This window comes from Ranitomeya imitator, chromosome 2, assembly GCF_032444005.1.
Source record: "Ranitomeya imitator isolate aRanImi1 chromosome 2, aRanImi1.pri, whole genome shotgun sequence".
Lineage (NCBI taxonomy): Eukaryota > Metazoa > Chordata > Amphibia > Anura > Dendrobatidae > Ranitomeya > Ranitomeya imitator.
In genome coordinates, this window is record NC_091283.1 from 468,417,013 (window position 1) to 468,439,617 (window position 22,605).

General features: G+C 42.7%; 1 protein-coding gene across 1 annotated transcript in view; it reads left to right on the top strand.

The window, feature by feature from the left end:
- Window positions 1-22,605, top strand: part of LOC138666693 (piezo-type mechanosensitive ion channel component 2-like) — a 194,927-nt gene that overhangs the window by 161,334 nt on the left and 10,988 nt on the right. Inside the window, exons 39-53 of the mRNA XM_069754876.1 lie at window positions 2,713-2,790; window positions 2,867-3,033; window positions 3,113-3,309; window positions 3,409-3,534; window positions 4,935-5,165; window positions 6,375-6,633; window positions 7,284-7,472; window positions 7,659-7,860; window positions 10,368-10,497; window positions 10,623-10,770; window positions 11,432-11,646; window positions 17,023-17,181; window positions 18,771-18,918; window positions 19,403-19,591; window positions 22,235-22,327. Of these exons, the coding sequence (XP_069610977.1) occupies window positions 2,713-2,790; window positions 2,867-3,033; window positions 3,113-3,309; window positions 3,409-3,534; window positions 4,935-5,165; window positions 6,375-6,633; window positions 7,284-7,472; window positions 7,659-7,860; window positions 10,368-10,497; window positions 10,623-10,770; window positions 11,432-11,646; window positions 17,023-17,181; window positions 18,771-18,918; window positions 19,403-19,591; window positions 22,235-22,327 (2,531 nt within the window). The remainder of the gene's footprint in view (window positions 1-2,712; window positions 2,791-2,866; window positions 3,034-3,112; window positions 3,310-3,408; window positions 3,535-4,934; window positions 5,166-6,374; window positions 6,634-7,283; window positions 7,473-7,658; window positions 7,861-10,367; window positions 10,498-10,622; window positions 10,771-11,431; window positions 11,647-17,022; window positions 17,182-18,770; window positions 18,919-19,402; window positions 19,592-22,234; window positions 22,328-22,605) is intronic.

Below are 22,605 nucleotides of genomic sequence, written 5' to 3' on the forward strand. Positions count from 1 at the left end.
ATCAGGGAGCCTTCTAGGGCAGCCCAATGAGCTACAGCGCTGAGGGGAAAAAAAAAAAAAAAAACTTCCACTGTCCCTGCACACCGAGGGTGGTGTTGGACAGTGCAAATCGCTGCAGCACAAGCGGTTTTGTGGTTAATGGACCCTGCCTAACGCTATCCCTGCTTCTGACAAAGCGGCAGCAACCTCTCCCTAAGCTCAGATCAGCAGCAGTAAGATGGCGGTCGGCGGGAACGCCTCTTTATAGCCCCTGTGACGTCGCAGACAGCAAGCCAATCACTGCAATGCCCTTCTCTAAGATGGTGGGGACCAGGACCTATGTCATCACGCTGCCCACACTCTGCGTTTACCTTCATTGGCTGAGAAATGGCGCTTTTCGCGTCATTGAAACGCGACTTTGGCGCGAAAGTCGCGTACCGCATGGCCGACCCCGCACAGGGGTCGGATCGGGTTTCATGAAACCCCGACTTAGCCAAAAGTCGGCGACTTTTGAAAATGTTCGACCCGTTTCGCTCAACCCTACTGGCCAATATATGATTTATATCTTATATTTTTCACCAGTTTTGCACCATTTCTAATTTTCACTTGTTTCCGAGCTGGGGGAGGAAACTGGCTGCTCTGATTTCTCCCATACACACACACACCCAGACATGAAAACGTCCTGCTCTCCTGCCTCAATGTAGCACGTATTCAAAAGCAGCAGCAGTATGGATAAATTACAGTCATGGCCAAAAGTATTGACACCCCTGCAATTCTGTCAGATAATACTCATTTTCTTCCTGAAACACAAATTATTTGGTATTATTATCTTCATTTAATTTGTCTTAAATGGAAAAAACACAAAAAGAATTGTCCTAAAGCCAAATTGGATATAATTCCACACCAAACATAAAAAGGAGGTGGACAAAAGTATTGGCACTGTTCAAAAAATCATATGATGCTTCTCTAATTTGTGTAATTAACAGCACCTGTAACTTACCTGTGGCACCTAACAGGTGTTGGCAATAACTAAATCACACTTGCAGCCAGTTGACATGGATTAAAGTTGACTCAACCTCTGTCCTGTGTCCTTGTGTGTACCACATTGAGCATAGAGAAAAGAAGACCAAAGAACTGTCTGAGGACTTGAGAAACCAAATTGTGAGGAAGCATGAGCAACTTCAAGGCTACAGGTCCATCTCCAAAGACCTGAATGTTCCTGTGTCTACCGTGCGCAGTGTCATCAAGAAGTTTAAAGCCCATGGCACTGTGGCTAACCTCCCTAGATGTGGACGGAAAAGAAAAATTGACAAGGGATTTCAAAACAAGATTGTGCGGATGTTGGATAAAGAACCTCGACTAACATCCAAACAAGTTCAAGCTGCCCTACAGTCCGAGGGTACATCAGTGTCAACCCATACTATCTGTCGGCATCTGAATGAAAAGGGACTGTATGGTAGGAGACCCGGGAAGACCCCACTTCTTACTCTGAGACATAAAAAAGCCAGGCTGGAGTTTGCCAAAACTTACCTGAAAAAGCCTAAAACGTTTTGGAAGAATGTTCTCTGGTCAGATGAGACACAAGTAGAGCTTTTTGGGCAAAGGCATCAACATAGAGTTTACAGGAGAAAAAAGAGGCATTCAAAGAAAAGAACACGGTCCCTACAGCCAAACATGGCGGAGGTTCCCTGATGTTTTGGGGTTGCTTTGCTGCCTCTGGCACTGGACTGCTTGACCGTGTGCATGGCATTATGAAGTCTGAAGACTACCAACAAATTTTGCAGCATAATGTAGGGCCCAGTGTGAAAAAGCTGGGTCTCCCTCAGAGGTCATGGGTCTTTCAGCAGGACAATGACCCAAAACACACTTCAAAAAGCACTAGAAAATGATTTGAGATAAAACACTGGAGATTTCTAAGGTGGCCAGCAATGAGTCCAGACCTGAATCCCATAGAACACCTGTGGAGAGATCTAAAAATGGCAGTTTGGAGAAGGCACCCTTCAAATATCAGGGACCTGGAGCAGTTTGCCAAAGAAGAATGGTCTAAAATTCCAGCAGAGCATTGTAAGAAACTCACTGATGGTTACCGGAAGCGGTTGGTTGCAGTTATTTTGGCTAAAGCTTGTGCAACCAAGTATTAGGATGAGGGTGCCAATACTTTTGTCTGGCCCATTTTTGGAGTTTTGTGTGAAATGATCAATGTTTTGCTTTTTGCTTCATTCTCTTTTGTGTTTTTTCATTTAAGACAAATTAAATGAAGATAATAATACCAAATAATTTGTGATTGCAATCATTTTCAGGAAGAAACTGAGTATTATCTGACAGAATTGAAGGGGTGTCAATACTTTTGGCCATGACTGTATATAATTGTAGTAAGCAGTGTTGCTGTAAATCCAGCACTGGGTTAGATAAGCATTTACAAGATCATTTGTGTACAGGTCTCTGGGAATCCCTCTTTTGTTTCTCTCACTGTGTTCCTACCTCCCTTTTACTATCTCCATAGACTTCAGCAGGCAGCTGTAATTTCATCACTTCATCACAATGTCTGTTGTTTTCACAAAGATTAACTGTAGCTTTTTTTCCAATGTGAATGATGAATTCGGAAGCAGGGGAAGAAATGTCTCATAAGTTGAGAAAGAATTATATTTCTTTTGATTATATTACTATTGATTTATGCCAAGTTTGTTGTAATGACTGACCATTTAAGCCATTTTTTTGTTGAATGTCAAGTAGGAAATCAAGAAAAACCAGAGGAACCCCAACAAGATGATTCCCAGACTGAAAGTCAGGAGGATACTGTAGATGGACCAGGTATGATGTGACAATGCAATAATTTAATAGGTTTGTTATAACCATCATTGGCTTAATCTACGTTCCCTCGTTGCAGAAAATATTGTTCAAAGGGTCATAAATATCGTGAAGTTCTCCTGGGTCTTCATTCAAGCACTCGCTGATGACACCATTGAGACTCTAAACAATTTCTGCAAAAATAGTGTGGACATTGCCACTGTCCTGAGGATTGAACGCTGCATGCTACAGAGGAACCTGGATAGGGTATACCGTAACGTTTCGTATGCTTTGGAACAGATTTGTGTTCCTCATGCTAAGAATTAATATGGATGATTTATTTCAGGGGAAAGAAGCCTCTCAAGAAAGTATATCTGAGTATTACAAAGCCAAGCAGTTGTCAAGAACTCAAACCTTGTCCAGTGAGGAGAACGATGACCATGTTGGTCTTACCAGAGAGGAGACGGTTCAGTCCAAGAAGCTGGAAATCTGTAAGATCCTCAGCATTGAATCGCAGCAGTCTCAGGACAGTTTTGTCTCCAGGTACAAATGAGATCCATCAGGTGACCTTGTAGGAGTACTGAATCCGCTATGGTATACAGTGTATAATATGAATATTTGATGGTATTGTTGTTTTGGCAGCTGTGTCACAGAAGATTTGGTTTTGTCCTATGAGGACCCTGCTGGTCCTGATGAAATCCCGAAATTACGAAAACCCCAGCGTATGCTCGCCTTTGATTCCACGTCTGTTGATAGCTTAGATTTAAGGTAAATCTGAGAGGATGACAACCACAATACGATCACAAACTAGTGGAAATGATCAAGATTTATTGTATTCTCTCAACATATGCTGTAGTTTTATTGATTTATTCTCGAGCACACTCGGGTGTCCTCCAAGTATTTTTTAGTGCTCGGGGATTTAGTTTTCCTCACCGCAGCTGAATGATTTACATCTGTTAGTCAGCTTGATTACCTGTGGGGATTCCCTAGCAACCAGGCAACCCCTACATGTACTTATGCTGGCTAACAGATGTAAATCATTCAGCTGCGGCAAGAAAAACTAAATCTCAGAGCACTAAAAAATACTCGGAGATCACCCGAGCGTGCTCGAGAAATCTCGAGTAACGAGTATATTCGCTCATCACTAATATTTAGCTTTTTAGTGTCTATGAATTACTTATAGCTGCATATGAAAGCATTGCTAAATATACGGAAGGCGGTGGGAAGGGGACACAATATACATTTTAGGAAGTGAATTTACCCATGAACTTTTTTTGCTACCTTATGTGCTACTAGGGGTAACTTGCTGCATACTGTTTTATTATTGTGCTCAATCTACGAGTTGTATGCTGTATGCTGTTAAGCTCCCCCTAGTGGCAGATGTAGGCAGCTAAAGTTAGCAACCAACTGCATCCAATATTAAAAGGAATCTGTCAGCAGGATCCCCTTCCCCCCCCAAGCTATTTTTATGCTCATGTAGCTCTTTGAATGACAAGGCCAGTAATACCTCTACATGACCTGTCCAGACTTTGAATCAATATGCAAATGAGGTTGAAGTGTTTTAGTTGAGTGGAAGCTCTTCCCACACCTATCACTCCAGTTCTAATGCCTGATCAGTTCCACCTCCTCTTGCTTGACTGACAGCTTCTTTGTTGGGCTTTTCTTTTAAAAAACTATCTATTCATATATCCTGCCATGCTGACAGATTCCCTTTAAATAGATCTCTTAGACCTGATGAGACTGGTTTACTTACGCTGTATAATCGTAATATTACGCTGATCGGTGGGCGAGCCAGGTGTCAGATGTCCCCTGGTCTCGTATTAATGACCTGTCATACAGATAGGCCATCAATATGTCAGTCCTGGACAACCTCTTTAATGCAGGTATATTTGTTACTTGTATTAGCACAGCTAAAGATATTTTTCTGAAGATGGAGAACCCCCTTTACTCAATGTTTAAAGCTGTGTATCAGAACAGCAGTTCTGCAGCCACCATCAGGATATATTCCACTGCACATAATAGTGGACCTGTGGAGATTAACAAAAGTAAATTGGTGTTCCCTAAAAAAGGGATAACATTTATCAGAATGTTAGTGGTGGAAAATATAGAGATATTTGACTTTCTTGTTATGTGCGTTTTTCCTTTAATGTTACCTCCCTTTCTCACAGCCTACATGAGGAGGGTAAATTGGGGCTGGGTCAGGAAGATGAGGAGTATGAAGGGGATGCCGAAATGACAGAAACAAGAACAGATATCCCACCGTCATATAGTACAGTTATTTTAAAGGGAGAGCAGCCTTCCACTGAGGCGGAGGAAACAACCCAAGGACTGGATGATGACAGCAGGCCACTGGCGGAGGTCCCACAGCTATTAACTGCAAGTGAACTACTACTGAACAGGTAAAAGGGCGTAGAAAGACAATTGATTCCATTAGTATAATTGTCTGAGATTAGGATGTGTATTTGTAAGGCAGCTTCATTAGGGCAGTAAGTGGCTCAGTGGTTAGCACTGCAGCCTTGTAGAGCTATGGCCCTGGGTTCAAATCCCACCAACGACAACATCTGCAAGGAGTTTGTATGTTCTCTCCGTGTTTGCGTGGGTTTCCTCCGGGCACTCCGGTTTCCTCCCACACTCCAAAAGACATACTGACAGGGAATCTAGATTGTGAGCCCCGATGGGTAAAGTGATGATGTATATAAAGCGCTGACGAATATGATGGCAATATGACACAAGCAAAGCATAATAATAAGTCTTTGCTAATGTACTGAAGTATGAATATTTACAGAGGTCTTCTAGGACTTACAAACTGATGACCTATTCTCATCATCAATATCAGATCAGTGGGCCTTACCCCCTCTGAGCAGTCAAAATTGTACACAGTGTACAGAGCCAGAACAGCACAGCTCCATACACCGCATAGTGGCAGTTCTCAGGTATTGCAGCTCAGCCCTTATTTACTTCAGCAGGACCAGAGAACACACTGTATAGATCATGCCACCTGAGGACCTACTATCAGTTGATGTGTGTGGGTGTCAGATAATGGACGCCTACCCATCTGATATTGATGACCTAAACTAAGTCCATCAATAACTCAGTCCTGGACAACCCATTTAGGCAAGGCATTGAAACTCCCACACAGCCAGTCCCTCCTCTATTCCCCTTTCATTGGCAAGGCATGGCCGGGGCACAGGACAGAGACGGGTGAGCAGTATCAGTGACTGACATCGCTCACCTCCATGCCTGTGCATTGGCCGTCACTGTGCTGAATGTCTGCCGGCGGAAGATGTTGGGTGGCTGCAGACATTCAGCCGTGGCACTTTCTTTTTCCCAAGTGCGCCCCCCTTGGGAAGGCAGGAGTTAGCGCCCTAGGCTGGTGCCTAACCTGCCTACCCCTTGTCCCGGCCCTGGTTAGTACTTTTATATTTTTGGCATGTATAATGTGTCCTTTATCTTTCTATTTAGTGGTGATTAACTACTTTGGTAAATTATATATATAATTTCTATTATAAATATATTTATATAAATTATAGATATATAATACTTTATGTACCAGCGAATGTTCCACTTTGATCCCTATATCATGTATTCTTCTCTCTTTTGATCCCCAGGATGTATTGTGATGAAGAGCTGGAGGAGTCGGACAAGTTTTTTCAGACTCTCCCGCGCCCCCTGCGCCTCGTCTTTGCCCTATATAATACCATTGTATCAAAGTCTGAAATGCTTTGTTATTTTGTTATCATTCTTAATCACATGATGTCGGCATCTATCCTGTCCTTGATTCTGCCGATTCTCATTTTCCTATGGGCCATGTTGTCTGTGCCTAGACCAACTAAACGCTTTTGGATGACGGCCATTATCTATACTGAGGTATGAACTTCAGCAAATTACAATTCTGTATTCTAGATGTGACGAGGCTTTGATTCAGGAAATATATGTCACTGTGTGGCCTTAGACTAATGCTAGACATACATTTTAGATAGCAGTTGGATACACACAGCCACCATATATGAAAAGTTATGTCTCTGGGCTGGGATGAAGAAAAACTGAAGTCCTCTGAGAGAGAGGGGGGAAGCTCTGGTGGTCTGGATAGTCTTTGTTGAAGCTCAGTTGCGATTAACTTGTGGTGACCCAGGGGTGGATGGGCATGGCGCATGGTGAACCTTGGTGTAATCTGCCTACCTGGTGGGTCACCCAGAGCACCCCATACATAATCCAAGAGGTTGCTGCAGCTCAATAGTCAGATACACACGAGTATCTAAGTCTGCCCTAAATGGCCTTGGGTAATGTCAATGAAGGTTTTAGGGCAACTTGTGAAACCCAACGTGGAGAACAGCAAAGGGAGGTCGCCATAGGACAAGGGAGCAGAGCTGGAGTTGAGACAAGTGAGTAACACTGTGATAGATGCCATTCATCAATTTTGGGAGTATTACAGTATAAGTGCTCTTGCTTTCAATGTTTTGCTTTATTTCATTATTTTGTGACTATAGCTTCTTTTCTTTTACTAAATATCTTCCTAGATTACAGTTGTCCTAAAGTATTCTTTCCAGTTTGGCTTTTTTCCATGGACATCGACAGTGTATCGGAGTATGAATGCAGACAAACCGTTCTGCCTCCCCAACATAATTGGCATTGAAAAGAAAGATGGCTATGTACACTTTGACCTGATACAGCTTCTTGCCCTGTTTTTGCATCGGTCTATCCTTAAAGTAAGCTTTGAGTAGTAACATATACTATCGGTTCTATTGTAATACAGCTGGATGCAAAAATTAGGTTTTTTATTACCTGGTGTGGAGCTGTAAAAGACAAATTGAGCTAATGATCGTATACAATCAAAGGTATAAATGTGGCAGCTCTGTATGCATTATTGTAGTAATGATAACTCTTTCATATAGTGTCATGGTCTGTGGGACAATAAGGAGGTCTGTCTACCAGAGTCCAAAAAGAAGAAGAAGACTAAGAGGCAAAAGAAACGAGGGAGTAAAGAAGAAGATGATACCGACACCGGTCTGGTTCCCTGGCATTTATTTAAACATCAAAATGCTTCAAAGAACGTCTTTAGAAAGAGGAGAGCATCTCAAAAACCAGTGGTTGAAGGTACATTGGTGTTTTATTCAAAGAAGACTCTCGTGCATATATGCAGGGCTGCCACCAGGAATTTCAGGGCCTCATACTGGCACCATTTTCGGGCCCCGTTGAGGCTCCTCCCAGGCTCCACCCCTGCTCCGCCTCCACTCCTCAAACCGTCCACAGCCCCATCGCTCACTCTTGGAAAGACTCCACTTCTGTACCACATCCTCACCAATCACACATTAACAGTTCCCAGCTAACACCAGATCACGTACATAGCCAGCAGTTTTTGTTTTGGCCAAAAGATTTTTTAAGCCACCACCACGACTAGGTAGACCCTTTTTCCTGGGCACTACTCTGCTTTAACCTATTAAACATATGTTAAAATATCCTGTACCCTTTTTAGGCATATTTTTATTCATGTTTCTTTAAGGGAATGTGTCATATACATTTTTTAAAATGAACAATGATACCACATACAAGGGACAAATACCGTCTCACCATGACCAGACCACATATTACTACCACATAGTGGCCAAATAATACCACGTACAAGGGACATATACCACCACACCATGATCAGACCACATATTACCACCACATAGTGACCAAATAATTCCACATACAAAGAACAAATACGCCACACCATGACCAGACCACATAGTGAATTAATAATACCCCATACAAGGGACAAATATTGTGACACCATGACTAGACACATATTAACACCACATAGTGACAGAATCATACCATGTACAAGGGACAAATACAGCCACACCATGGCCTGACCACCTATTACTACCGCATAGTGACCAATAATACCACATACAGTACAAGGTACAAATACTGTTACATCATGACCAGACCACATATCACCACCACATAGTGACAGAATACTACAATACTGATCATTAATAATAAAACCCCCACAATACTAATATTACCATAAATGACATTATACACAGTAGCTTTGTACATAGTACACAGTGTATAGGGTCAGTGTACAAGTAATACAGTGATCACCGGTGACATTATACACAGGAGCTCTGTATATAGTGTCAGTGTATAGGTAATACAGTGATCACCAGTGACATTATACACAGGAGCTCTGTATATAGTGTCAGTGTACAGGTAATGCAGTGATCACCAGTGACATTATACACAGGATCTCTGTATATAGTGTCAGTGTACAGGTATTACAGGGATCACCGGTGACATTACACACAAGAGTTCTGAACATATTATACAGTGTATATTGTCAGTGTACAGGTAACACACTGACTCACCAGCAACGTCTCTAGTTGAAGTCCTTAATTTTCATCCAGCACAGACCGCTATCACCGAGCCGTCTCTGCAGAAAATAACACAATTATATAGAGCACATTCCTCAATTTTTCCCCAACTTCTACACTACACCAGATGAAGGAAAAAAAGCGAAAGTGTCGCTCTGCACAGTTAAAGGACCTCTCCTCCCCCACACTGAAAACAGTATCCTCAAAAATAAAATACATCACATCAGTAATAATATCCCTTAATTAGCCCCTAAAGTAATAATGTCACACATCCTGTTCTCATATGTGCTCCATTCTGGACCTCACATTTCTCATTCCTGGCCCCGTGCGTTCTCCCATTCTACCCCATGCATTCTCCCATACTGCCCTCAGGTGTCTCTCCATACTGCCCCCATGTCTCTCCATACTGCCCCCATGTCTTTCCATACTGCCCCCATGTCTCTCCATACTGTCCTCATTTCTCTCCATTCTGCCCCATGTCTCTCCATACTGCTCTCTATGTATCTCCATACTGCCCTCATTTCTCTCCATACTGCCCCCATTTCTCTCCATTTTGCCCCATGTCTCTCCTTACTTCCCCCATGTCTCTCCATTCTGCCCCATGTCTCTCCATATTGCCCTCATGTCTCTCCATTCTGCCCCATGACTCTCCACACTGCCCCATGTCTATCCATTCTGCCATCATGTGTCTCCATTATGCCCCCTTGTCTCTCCATACTGCCCTCATGACTCTCCATACTGCTCTCATGTCTCTACACACTACCCCATGTCTCTTCAAACTGCCCCCATGTCTCTCCATACTGCCCCTATAGTGCGACTTTACAAAAAAAAAAGGATTTTCCTAACCTGGCCGAGGTCCAGCGGTGTCTACTCCCTGCTTCATCTGGGGTGCGGAAGCGCTGGCGTATGGCAGTGTCTTCATACACCGCTGATGTGCATTCTGACACCAGCTGCCAGCCTCTGATTGGCTGGCAGCTGTTAACGGTTGCCGTTTGCGAAGTCTTCCCGTATGGCCATATAGATTTTAACAGAACGTGTGTCCGAGGATGCACGTTCAGTTACTGAACCAGCAGAATCCTATTGCTGGGGCCCGGTCAGCAGAAAAGAGAGGGCCCAGTCCAGGCCTCCTCTGCTCACAGGGCCCCATACGCCAGTAAGAGCAGTAATGCCCTGATGGCGGTCCTGTATGTATGTGTAATATATTCCATCCTCTGTTTGGCTACATCTCCGTTCACCTCTCAGGTACTCCTCAGAAGAAAGACGCTAAGAGGAGGTGGAACTGTTTCAGACGTAACCCAAAAAAGAAACGTCAGACAATGAAGGAAAGGCTAAAGCAGCAGTGGATAAAACTGAAGAAACTGGCGGTGAAAATGTAACATTTTATAATTGCATATATAAGGAAAAACAAGCAAAGTAATCGGTCCTTCCAAGATCTGATTTTTAGAGTTTGACTTCAGTCTTGTAATTAGATAATATGAACCATTCATCTTTTTACAGAGCCCTGCAGATCTACTTGCCCATCAGACAGTTCTTCTACGACATTATACACCCAGAATATAGTCCAGTGTGTGACGTCTATGCAATTATGTTCCTGGTCGATGTAATTAATTTTATCATTGTCATCTTCGGGTACTGGGCATTTGGGGTAAGTATTGTTTAGGAAAATGAGTTTTATTCTCTCAAGATCGTGTTTGTCCAAAAATACAGCATTTCAACAAATTCAACCTGAGAAACTTTGTAATATATATTATCAGAGATATGTACATCTCTCTCTACTTATGAAAAAATGATTCTCCTGCTCCTGCATTCTGATTTTTTTTATTTACCCCAAAAATTCAGCTAAAATCCATCTTCCTCAAGATGAGATGGATTGTCAGCTCACGTAGGGATTGGATTATAGCTGCCTAATAAGGTCTAAGGAAAGGGGAAGAAGAGGTGGAGGAATAAGTAGATAGAGTGGGAACGACATGGTCATGGTGCTGCTGTTTTGCAGTATTTATCTCATCCCAGTGCTGAAATCACATCTACACTGCTCAGTACTGCTTCTGAACAAGTAATACATAGAAACTTGGAAAGCAGATATTCCTCATGTATCTGTGTTGTGTGTATAGGAGGCATCATAGTAGCTAGTCTCCACCTACTAGCACAGAGACAACTGAAAATTAGAGAAAGCCTGGTGAACAATTCGCAGATATACAGTCATATATAGTCATGTACATACATATAACTGCTTATTCTCAAGTCACCTGAAACATCAGGTACGCTTTAAGTGCTGAAATTGAAAGCCTGAATTTTTTTATCCACAGAAACATTCTGCTGCAGCAGATATCACAGAATCTCTATCTGAGGATCAAGTTCCAGAGGCTTTTCTGGTTATGCTTCTACTACAGTTTGGCACCATGATAGTTGACAGAGCCATCTACTTGCGAAAGACAATGTTTGGAAAATGTGTCTTTCAGGTTGTCCTGGTTTTTGGAATCCACTTCTGGATGTTTTTTATCCTTCCTGGAGTCACGGAAAGGTAGAGTTTTGTACAATTTTTTTTTTACAAACCTCCTTAACCTATTTAAGAGTCAGATTTTTCTGCTCTGTCATTCATCCTATTTTATCTATTTTTATGTCTTTAATATTTTAAAGGGATTTTCCTATACATAAGGAGATAACGTACTTATCTCTTGGTGTCTGACCACTGGGACTGCCAACAATTCCAAGAATGGGGATCTGCAGACCCTCTTGTTAGTGGAGCATAAGCCAAGTTTGTGTACCTCCTGTCTCATTAAAAAAAAAACTTGTATTTTCAGTATAAGATCAGTTATACAGGTTGGACAGCAGTGTGAGCAGCCTCTTCTTACCTCAACACCACTGGTATCTCCAGTATTAGATCAGATTGACAGGGTGGACAGCAGTGTGAGCAGCCTCTTCTTAACTCAGCAGCTCTGGTATCTCCAGTATTAGATCAGAAAGACAGGGTAGACTGCAGTGTGAGCAGCCTCTTCTTACCTCAGCAACCCTAGTATCTCTAATGTAAGATCAGATCAACAGAGTAGATAGCACTGTGAGCAACCTGTTCTTACCTCTGGATCCCTGGTATCTCTAGTATTAAATCAGACAGACAGGGTAGACAGCAGTGTGAGCAGCTTCTTCTTACCTCAGCAGTCCTGGTATATCCAGTATTAGATCAGATAGACAGGGAGGACAGCAGCGTGAGCAGCCTTTTCTTACCTCAGCACCCCTGATATCTCCAGTATTAGATCAGATAGACAGGGTGTACAGCAGTGTGAGCAGCCTCTTCTTACCTCAGCACCCCTGGTATTTCCAGTATTAGATCAGTTAGACAGGGTGGACAGCAGTGTGAGCAGCCTCTTCTTACCTCAGCACCCCTGGTATCTCCAGTATTAGATCAGGTAGACAGGGTGTACACAGTGTGAGCAGCCTCTTCTTACCTCAGCACCCATGATATCTCCAGTATTAGATCAAGTAGACAGGGTGGACAGCAGTGTGAGCAGCTTCTTCTTACCTCAGCACCTCTGGTATCTCCAGTATTAGATCAGATAGACAGGGCGGACAGCAGTGTGAGCAGCCTAATCTTACCTCAGCATCCCTGGTATCTCCAGTATTAGATCAGATAGACAGGGTGTACACAGTGAGAGCAGCCTCTTCTTACCCCAGCATCCCTGGTATCTCCAGTATTAGATCAGATAGACAGGGTGTACACAGTGTGAGCAGCCTCTTCTTACCTCAGCTCAGCACCTCTGTGGTATCTCCAGTATTAGATCAGATAGACAGGGCGGACAGCAGTGTGAGCAGCCTAATCTTACCTCAGCACCCCTGGTATCTCCAGTATTAGATCAGATAGACAGGGTGTACACAGTGAGAGCAGCCTCTTCTTACCCCAGCATCCCTGGTATCTCCAGTATTAGATCAGATAGACAGGGTGTACACAGTGTGAGCAGCCTCTTCTTACCTCAGCTCAGCACCTCTGTGGTATCTCCAGTATTAGATCAGATAGACAGGGAGGACAGCAGTGTGAGCAGCCTCTTCTTACCTCAGCACTGCTATCTTCAGTGTTAGATCACCTATCCACTAGGTTACGTCTTCCTACTTCCAAGCTTCCTACTGCACATGCTCACAGACACCTGTCCTGGTAACATTTTAAGATAGGAATTCGTGAGTGTAACATGACGGCATCCATTCAAATGTAGTAATTACCTCCACAGACATAATGAAAGTTATTTCCTGATTAAAAGGTATTTTCTTTTTTTCTTTATTTTTTTCCAACCTTGGCGAACTCCTTTAAACTGATGCAATCATATTACTCATTAAAATACATATATATTGACTAGCAAAAGTATCCACTCCCTTGGCTTTTTATCTATTTTGTTACATTAAAACCTGTGTTTAAATATTTTTGTAATCCGCTTTGTGTGTGTTGCATCAGCACTAAATAGTCTAGGTTGGCGAAGTGAAGTGAGAAAAATGAGGCATAAATTACATTTATGGGATCAATTAACTAAAAATTGGCATGTGCATATGTATTCACCCTTTTTTGCGTTGAAGCCCCTCAAAATTTGGCACAAGCAATTACCTTCGTAAGTCACATTCTAAGTGAAAGGAAGTCCACCCGTGTGCAGTCTAAGTGTCACATGGTCTGTCAGCATTTATACACCTTTTCTGAAAGGCCATAGAGGCTGCAACACCATTAAGCAAGAGGCAGCACTAACCAAACAACACCATGAAGACCAAGGAGATCTTCAAACAAGTCAGGCACAAAGGTGTTAAGAAGTAAAAGTCAGGGTTAGGTTCTAAAAAATGTCCCAATGCTTGATAAACCCCGAAGCACCATCAAATTCATTATCATCAAATGGAAAGAACATGGTACCACAACAAACTTGCCATGGGAGGGCCACCTACCAAACCTCTTAGCCCAGGCAAGGAGGGCATTAATCAGAGAGGCAGCACAGAGACCAAAGATAACCCTGAAGGAGATGCAGAGTTCCCAAAGCACAGACTGGAGTATCTGTCCATACGACTGCAATAAGCCGTACACTCCATAGTGGGGCCTTTATGGAAGAGTGGGAAGAAAAAGGCCTTTTCTTACACATAAAAATTGAAAGGCTCGTTTTGAGTTTGCAAAAAGAGATGTGAGAGACTCCCCAAATGTTTAGAGCAGGGTGCTGTGATCAGATGAGACCAAAATTGAACTTTTTGGCCGCCAAGGTAAACGTCATGTCTGGCGCCAAACTAACACAGGTCATTACTAGAGATGAGCAAACCCTTTAAGGTTTGATTCAACTTGGATCGGCGAACTTCCAGATGTTCGGCGAACTTATCTGAACCCAATTGAATTCAATGGGAGGCAAAACCAAATGCATACACAACAGCTTCAGGGGCTAACGGGCAACGCACAACAAGTAATCGAGAATAATGGTGTACACTAATCCGAATGTGCAAGGTTCATGCCGAATTTGAGATTGACGAACGTTTGCTCATCGTTACTCATCACCCCAAGAACACCATCCGTGCAGTGAAACATGGTGGTGGCAGCATCATACTGTGAGGATGTTTTTCTGCAGCAGGGACAGGGAAAATGGTCCGGCCAAGGGGAAGATGGATGGTGCGAAATACAGGGTTATTCTTGAGCAAAACCTGTTAGTCTGTCAGTCATTTGAGACTGGGATGGAGGTTCGCCTTCCAACAAGACAATGACCCAAAGCATACTGCTAAAGAAACTCTCAAGTTGTTAAAGGGAAAACGTGTAAATGTTTTGGAGAGGCCTAGTCAAAGGCCAGACATCAATCCAATTGAGAATCTGTGGTCAGACTTAAAGATTGCTGTTCACCATACGAAACCATCTAACTTGAAGGAGCTGGTGCAGTATTACCTTGAGGAATGGGCAAAGTTGTAAAATATATATGCATCCAACTATTGAATTAGTATGTTGTCCGTATTGGCCGTTTTATGTAGTTCAATTTCTCTCCAAACAGTAATAATTCAGACATACTGAGCAGTATTATTCATAATGAGTCCATATTGACTTAGGGATGTGTTCGAATGCCACAAATAGGAACTTTCTCGTTTGTCTCATTGGAGGACACAGAACCATGGGATAGTCTACTGCCACCTAGAGGCTGACACTATTATTGCAATTTAAATAAAACTGGCTCCTCCCCAGCAGAATATACCTCGCCTGCTATAGTCAGGCTTCCTCAGTTTTTTCAGTGTCTGTTGGAGGCAAGGTTTTTCTCAGACCTATCGTAGGTTAGTCATCACTTCTATCACCATGGTTTCAGAGCTAGTGGCTTTTTCCTGCTGTTCTCCTTACCTTATTCTGCATCAGTTCCATCCTTCCTCCCCAAAGTGATTTTGAATTTTCACCTTAATGAGACATTGTTTTACCATCTTTTTCTCCAGCACCATCTCATCCTATTGAGAAGAATTTGCACAGGTTGGATGTTGTCAGGGCCATTAGGTACTACTTATCAGGCACTGCCACATTTAGGCGATCCAATTCCTTGTTTATCATACCAGATGGCCCTCGTAAGAGTCAGGCAACTTCCAAGGTGACAGTTGCCCACTGGATCAATTCTATTATTCAGGCCTACTGTTTAAAGCCAAGGCCAGAGTGGCCCGATTCAGGATTAGGGCACACTCTACGTGGGCAGTGGGAGCTCCCATCGGTGATATGTAATCAAGCATTGGCTTTACAGCTCTGTAACCCAGCCACCGGGCATCAGTGCATACCTTTTCTAAGTTTTACAACATCCACACTTTTGCCTCGGCAGATGCGAGTCTTGGTAGCAAGATACTGTAGGCGGCAGCAGCCCAGACTTCCGCTTGAGTTAAGGCAGAAAGATTGGATCCGGCAATTTTTGGAAAAAATGGATCCGTTTTTTTCCCCATAGAGTTGTATTAGCGCCGAATTGAGCCTGATGGCCAGACGTTTCTTCCTTTTTTTCCCGGATCCGTCCAAATAGTCGTTTCCGGCAGACGGAGAAAAGTCCACTGCAACGTTTTTTGTCCGGCGGAAACAACAGCACAGTGACGGAATTGGCCAAAAACACAAGAAACGGAGGTGTGAAACAATGAATCCGGTGCCCGGATCCGGTTTTCAAAGCATTTCCCATACAAATCATGCAGATTTTCCGTTCTGGTTTCTCTCTCTCTCTATTAAAAAAGACCGGATCCACCAAAAAAACTGATCCATCACATCAGTTTTTCACAATTTAGGTTGGATCCTTTTTTTTAATAATTAGCCAGATTTAGCCTGAAAACAAAAAACTGATGTGTGAAACTAGCCTTAGGAACTACTTTAGCACGTCCCATGGTTCTGTGCCCCCAATGAGAAAAGTAGATTTTTGTTTACTCACCATAAAATCTGTTTCTTGTAGTCTTCATTGGGGGACACTGCACCCTGCCTTGGCTGCCCGGTTGGGTGTACAGTTATGTTTCATTCTTGCCTTAATTCTTTTTGCATTCCTTTGTTTTTTTTTCCTCCTACTGCTTTCTCACATATTGAGGAAGCCTGACTCCAGCAGACGTGGTATAGACTGCTGGGGAGGAGCCAATTTTATTTAAATTGCAATAATAGTGTCAGTCTCCAGGTAGCAGCAGACTATCCCATGGTTCTGTGTCCCCAATGAAGACTAAGAGAAATAGATTTTACGGTGAGTACCAAAAATCTACTTTTCCTGAGCATATCTGTCAGTCACATTGATGCATCTTCCTTGATGTAAAACAAACAAGTAGAGTCCTACACAATGAGAAAGCCAATATATGACCTAATTTAATCACACAACAAGAACGTGTAACGTTTTCTTTTCTCCATGACCTAGGTATCATGTGAATTCTTTCTATATGATTTCCACATCCTCATTCTTCTATTTTATCTGTTTTGCAGGAGATTTAATACAAATAGTGTGGCGCAGTTGTGGTACTTTGTGAAATGTGTGTATTTTGGTCTGTCAGCTTACCAGATCAAGTGTGGCTACCCTAACAGAGTCCTGGGAAACTTTTTAACGAAGAGTTACAACTGCATCAACCTCTTCCTATTCCAGGGGTGAGAAACTGAAGCTTATGGGAAGTTTTACTACTGCAAACAGTTATACAGGTTAAAGGGGTTTTCTGTTTCAGAAAACCCATTCCCAGACACAGTTTGTTTAAAAACAAACCCTGCTTTACTCATCCTCCCCAGGTTCAGAAAAGAGTCTCTGCTGCTGCTCGTAGTGTCTTTTAAGGTGCTCACATAGTGATTGGCTGCAATGCTGTCAAAATTGAGTTCAGCACCGCTAAGTGGTCAGTTTTGCCTGCAATGGTTATCAAAATAGAAGAGACTCCACATCTTTTTTTTAATTATTTATAGCAGAGGTGGCAGCTGATGAATACTCCCTTCAGCAGTGACTGCTCTCGCTGTGACAGGCGTAGGCTGATGGGAGTAGTACTATCTCATCAGTTGACACCTGTAATCGGAGGTAACCGGCGGTAATGATCTTACTGCTGATCAGAGCCCGTGTTTGCTGCCCTGTCATGCAGATGACAGCGTGGCAAACAATGGATGTTCAGGCCCCCCATTCATTTGAATGGGGTCTGGGCTCAGGCACTGTTCTGATACCCAAGCCAAACTTTTTTTTTAGATGTTTGGCCAAACACACTGGACCCAAACATTTATGGGTTCGCCCATCACTACCCATGACGTCAGATCCCAAGATGCATACAGACCCCTTAGTTGTATAGTTGCCAGTGGGGCCTCCAAGAAGGAGCTCACTCCCTATATCCTGTCCCCTTGAAGCCTCAGTATGTAGAATCCTGCACTGCTCTCTGGTAGTAAGCCATTGCTGGCATTACTACCCCACTTGTGACGGTCCCACACTCTCTCGCTCCGGTCCGACATCTTCAGAGCACCTTGTACTCCACATAGCACTCACATACGTCCCCTGCTGCCTCCATCTACACCACTCTCGCTCCCATTTCTGTGCAATGTAGTATGGTGCAATCCAGGGGTGTCAAACTGCATTCCTCGAGGGCCGCAAACCATGCGTGTTTTCAAGTTTTCCTTAGCATTGCACAAGGTGCTGTGATCATGATGTGTTAAGGTGATTAAATTATCACCTCTGCAGTACAAGGAAATCCTGAAAACATGACCTGTTTGCAGCCCTCGAGGAATGCAGTTTGCCACCCCTGGTGCAATCCATTATCGGTTCCTCCCTCTCCAGCTATTTGCTGTGCCGCTTCTATCCAGAATGGTGACTGAGAATACTGGGCATCCCCTTTTGGGAATATGTACCGCACAATAATAAACACTGGTATAGCCCATATGGTGAAGAAAATGGCTGTATTACTTGGTCTTTTTATGTATAAGTTGTTATGATTAGTGATGAGCGAATATACTCGTTACTCGAGTTTTTCTTGCTGCAGCTGAATGATTTACATCTGTTAGCCAGCATAAGTACATGTGGGGGTTCCCTAGCAACCAGGCAACCCCCACATGTACTTATGCTGGCTATCAGATGTAAATCATTCAGCTGCAGCAAGAAAAACTAAATCTCCGAGCACTAAAAAAGGACCCCCGAGCGTGCTCGAGAAATCTCGAGTAACGAGTATATTCGCTCATCACTAGTTATGATGCATCTGTTTACTCTTCTTCCATAGTTTCCGCATGGTACCCTTTCTGACTGAGATGAGGGCTGTCATGGATTGGATATGGACAGATACCACACTTAGTTTATCGAGTTGGATATGTGTGGAGGACATCTATGCTAATATTTTCATTATGAAGTGCTGGCGGGAGTCAGAGAAGGTAAAAAATCTGTGTGCCTAGACTACTCTCCTATCATTTCTGGTGGGTATTTTGGACTAAATACCATATATGCCGATAGTTGTCATTTTTTTCCGTGAATTTCTCTTGTATAACTTTATCGGAAAGCTTAGTGTAGTATATTTATAATACAAAGATATTTTACATGAACACATATCATGAGTGGCCCATGATCCTGCCTGGGTACATCACTTCACAACTCTTAGGACATATTGCTTGTGCTCTGGACAATTCAGATTATTTTGATGGGGTCTGTCAACTGGAATCCACATCAAAGTGGAATGTGCCTTGAGGCAGCCATAAATCTTCAATAGCTGTCTGCCAAAACATTCCCGACCTTCTCATACACATGTACACTCAGTTCAGCTAAGCGTGCATGTGTGTTCAATGGGAAGAGGGGAAAAAGCTGCTGGTGACTTCTGTACTTGCGGACTTTAAATTTGACAGATTTTCCATTATTTTGTAGAAATACCCGGAACCTCCAGGACAGAAGAAGAAAAAAATTGTGAAATATGGAATGGGTGGCGTGATTATTTTTGCCTTGATCTGCATTGTCTGGTTTCCATTGCTCTTTATGTCATTGGTAAAGTCTGTGGCGGGAGTCACCAACCAGCCCCTAGATGTTTCTATTCAGATCAGCATCAGTGGCTACGAGGTAGATGAGCATGGCTATCATTACTTATATCTTATGATAGATCCCAAATCTTACAAAGCTATTTATTGACTTTCCTGTTGTAGGGATGTTCCATTACAGATCCTCCATTCTGCATGTTCTGATGCCTCCTTCTTCTCAGCTGCCAATGATTTCTTTCTGTTGTATCCATGAGGTATATACTGTACATGAAGGGTTTGTCATATGTTGCAGTAGTGGTGACTTTGCTTGTGTTACAATTTTTCCTAAAATGGGGTAAAACGCTGCGGTTTTGCCATGATTACGGAAAAAAAAGCAGTAAGACTGCAATATGTAACTAAATTTTAATAGACATAATAAATTATGGTCACCATTGTCTTTGCCTGATGAAGAGACCTGTGTAGTCTCGAAAGCTTGCAATTTGTTGCCATCTTTTCAGTTAGCCATTAAAAGGTATCAACCACTGAGGACTCTCAATTCTAAATATTGGTCACCATTAATAAACTCTGCAAAAAAAGAGTAAGAAAATCCCTACAAGGTGGGAGGACAGGAAGGGAGTAAATGATGGGTGAAAACAACGTATGCACATATTTGTAATCGTAATTACGTAATCGTAATTCACGTTTTAGACCATATCTGCACCTTGCCTGACAAGAGTGCGCATCTTCATTTAAAGGGGCATGGCTTAACAAGTTGCGCCACGTGACAAAATTTTGCTGTAAATTTCTAGCTGAACCAAGTTTATCCTCCAGCATCAATCACTTTGATAAATTTGGCGTATTTCAAGACTTGTCTAGTCTGTTTAAATTGTCTAAGAATTAGTTTAATTTTGGGGCATAGTTATGAATACTATTGGAAAAAACTAAGATGGGAATTTATTAATGGCTACAAGCAAGAAAGCTGCAGTGAAAGAGTAGCAAATTATGGTGCACACCATTTTGCTACTTTTCATCACTCTTGCCAACTTTTTGTAAAGTGGGTAAATCTTAGTGGGAGTGGTGTAGCCTTCTTAGCCCGACTCATTTGCTAAAATTGGCATATATTATAGATGAAATCATGGGCTGGCATGGATTTGACTTTCTGGCACACAAACAGTTGACGGTGAGGCTAATTTATTGCGATGGGGGAACCTTTCTGCAACAAAAACGCTGTTTACCTGCAGATATAGGGTTAATTTAATGGTGAATAGCATTTTAACCATATTTGGGCACTGTGACTGGATCAGCGGCTAAAGGGGGAAAAAGAAGTTTTATCCTCCCTGCAGCCGTTCATTTTCAGTCATTCAGGTGGTGCATGGAACTGTAAGGCTATGTGCACAAAGTGCATTTTCGCAGCGTTTTTGCTGTCAAAAGATGCAGAAACCTTGCAGAAATTGCTGCAGGCAAATACTCAAAGTGCGCACATACCCTAAAAGTCACGGCTTACAATACAGTAAGCGTGGCTGTAATCACTCCGCCTGTACCTTGACTGACATCCTGCTCTGCACATACTCTGTGGACCAGGCTGTCAATCAATGTGCTGGGGACGTATTAGCGAGCGGTGACTATAATAGCTTCCTGGTTACAGAAAGCGAGTGGCTACAGGGATGATATAACTTTATTTTCTCCCTGTAGCCCCTGTGCCAGTAAGCCGGCCAGACACGATTTAAATGCTATTTATTTGCAGATCATCATTAAATCTTCAGGTAAAGTGTTTTTATAGATGGAAGGTTGCTTTTAAGACATTAGTTTTAATACTGTAAGTACCCCCTAAGTTGAGTTAGGTCTTAAAGGTGTTTCAAAAGGGATGCTGCTTAGCAATGAGCTGATCAATATCTGTACTCCTCCTGGCAGTCTACTATTACTGTCAGGAGGAACGAGCATCCAAAGCGAATAGAAAGCCATTTAATATATGGTCATTCTGAACCAAGTATGGTGGGAGCCATTCTATGTGTAAAGCAGGAGTCCCATGTAGTTAGAGCAGAGCTGATAAGTTTCTGTGGAGGGCATTAGCACTGAATTGGGACAGTCTGGTACTTTTTTGTAAAGATAAAAAGAAAACCTGACATCTGAAATTATAATATTTAATATGGAGGCCTGAACTATCCTAGTCCAATGCTGCTACACAATAGCCAGTTTATTCATGCCTGCGATATATCCCAGTCAATTCAATGAGGGTATATGCACACGTTACGGATTCCATTGCGGATGTTTCATCGCAGATTCTGCAGAATTTTCAGGTAAAATGACCTGCGTTTTACCTGCGGGTTTTCTGTGGATTTTGTGTGGATTTCGCCTGCGTTTTTACACCTGCGGATTCCTATTATTGAATAGGTGTAAAACGCTGCGGAATCCGCACAAAGAATTGACATGCTGCGGAAAATAAACTGCTGCGTTTCTGCATGGAATTTTCTGCAGCATGTGCACTGCGGATTTGATTTCCATAGGTTTACATGGTGCTGCACAAAGCATGGAAAACTGCTGCGGATCCGCAGGGTCAAATCCGCTGCAGATCTGCAGCCAAATCTGCAACGTGTGCACATACCCTTAATATTGGTAATGTTCTCCTGGTTTAATTGCATGGTCCTGTTATCTACAGTATTATCTGATAACAGGATATATGCGTCACATAGACATTAGCTACACTCCAGTTAGGCCTCAATAAGGAGATATTACCTTTTTCTTTCAGCCCCTGTTCACCATGAGTGCTCAGCAGCAAAACCTGGCCCCCTATTCTCAGTCCACTTATGATGAACTGACATACAGATACGCACTACATCCTGTGAGTATATATATGGCTTTTTTTTTGCCCTTTTATAAGATAAACACATTGGTGTCGATATCAGCCTAAGTGTCTATATTAGCCATATGTGTCACAATACGATCAGTCCGAATATTCAGCTATCACCAAGAAGCACTGGTCTCTGACCATATACAGAAGATCAGATACGCATGAAGTTTTCCATACACATTATATATCTGGTGGCCGTTAGCTGTCACCCCCGCCTCCCCCATACACAGGAACGCTCGGCCAAGTTCTCCCATGTTCTCTAGAAGAAT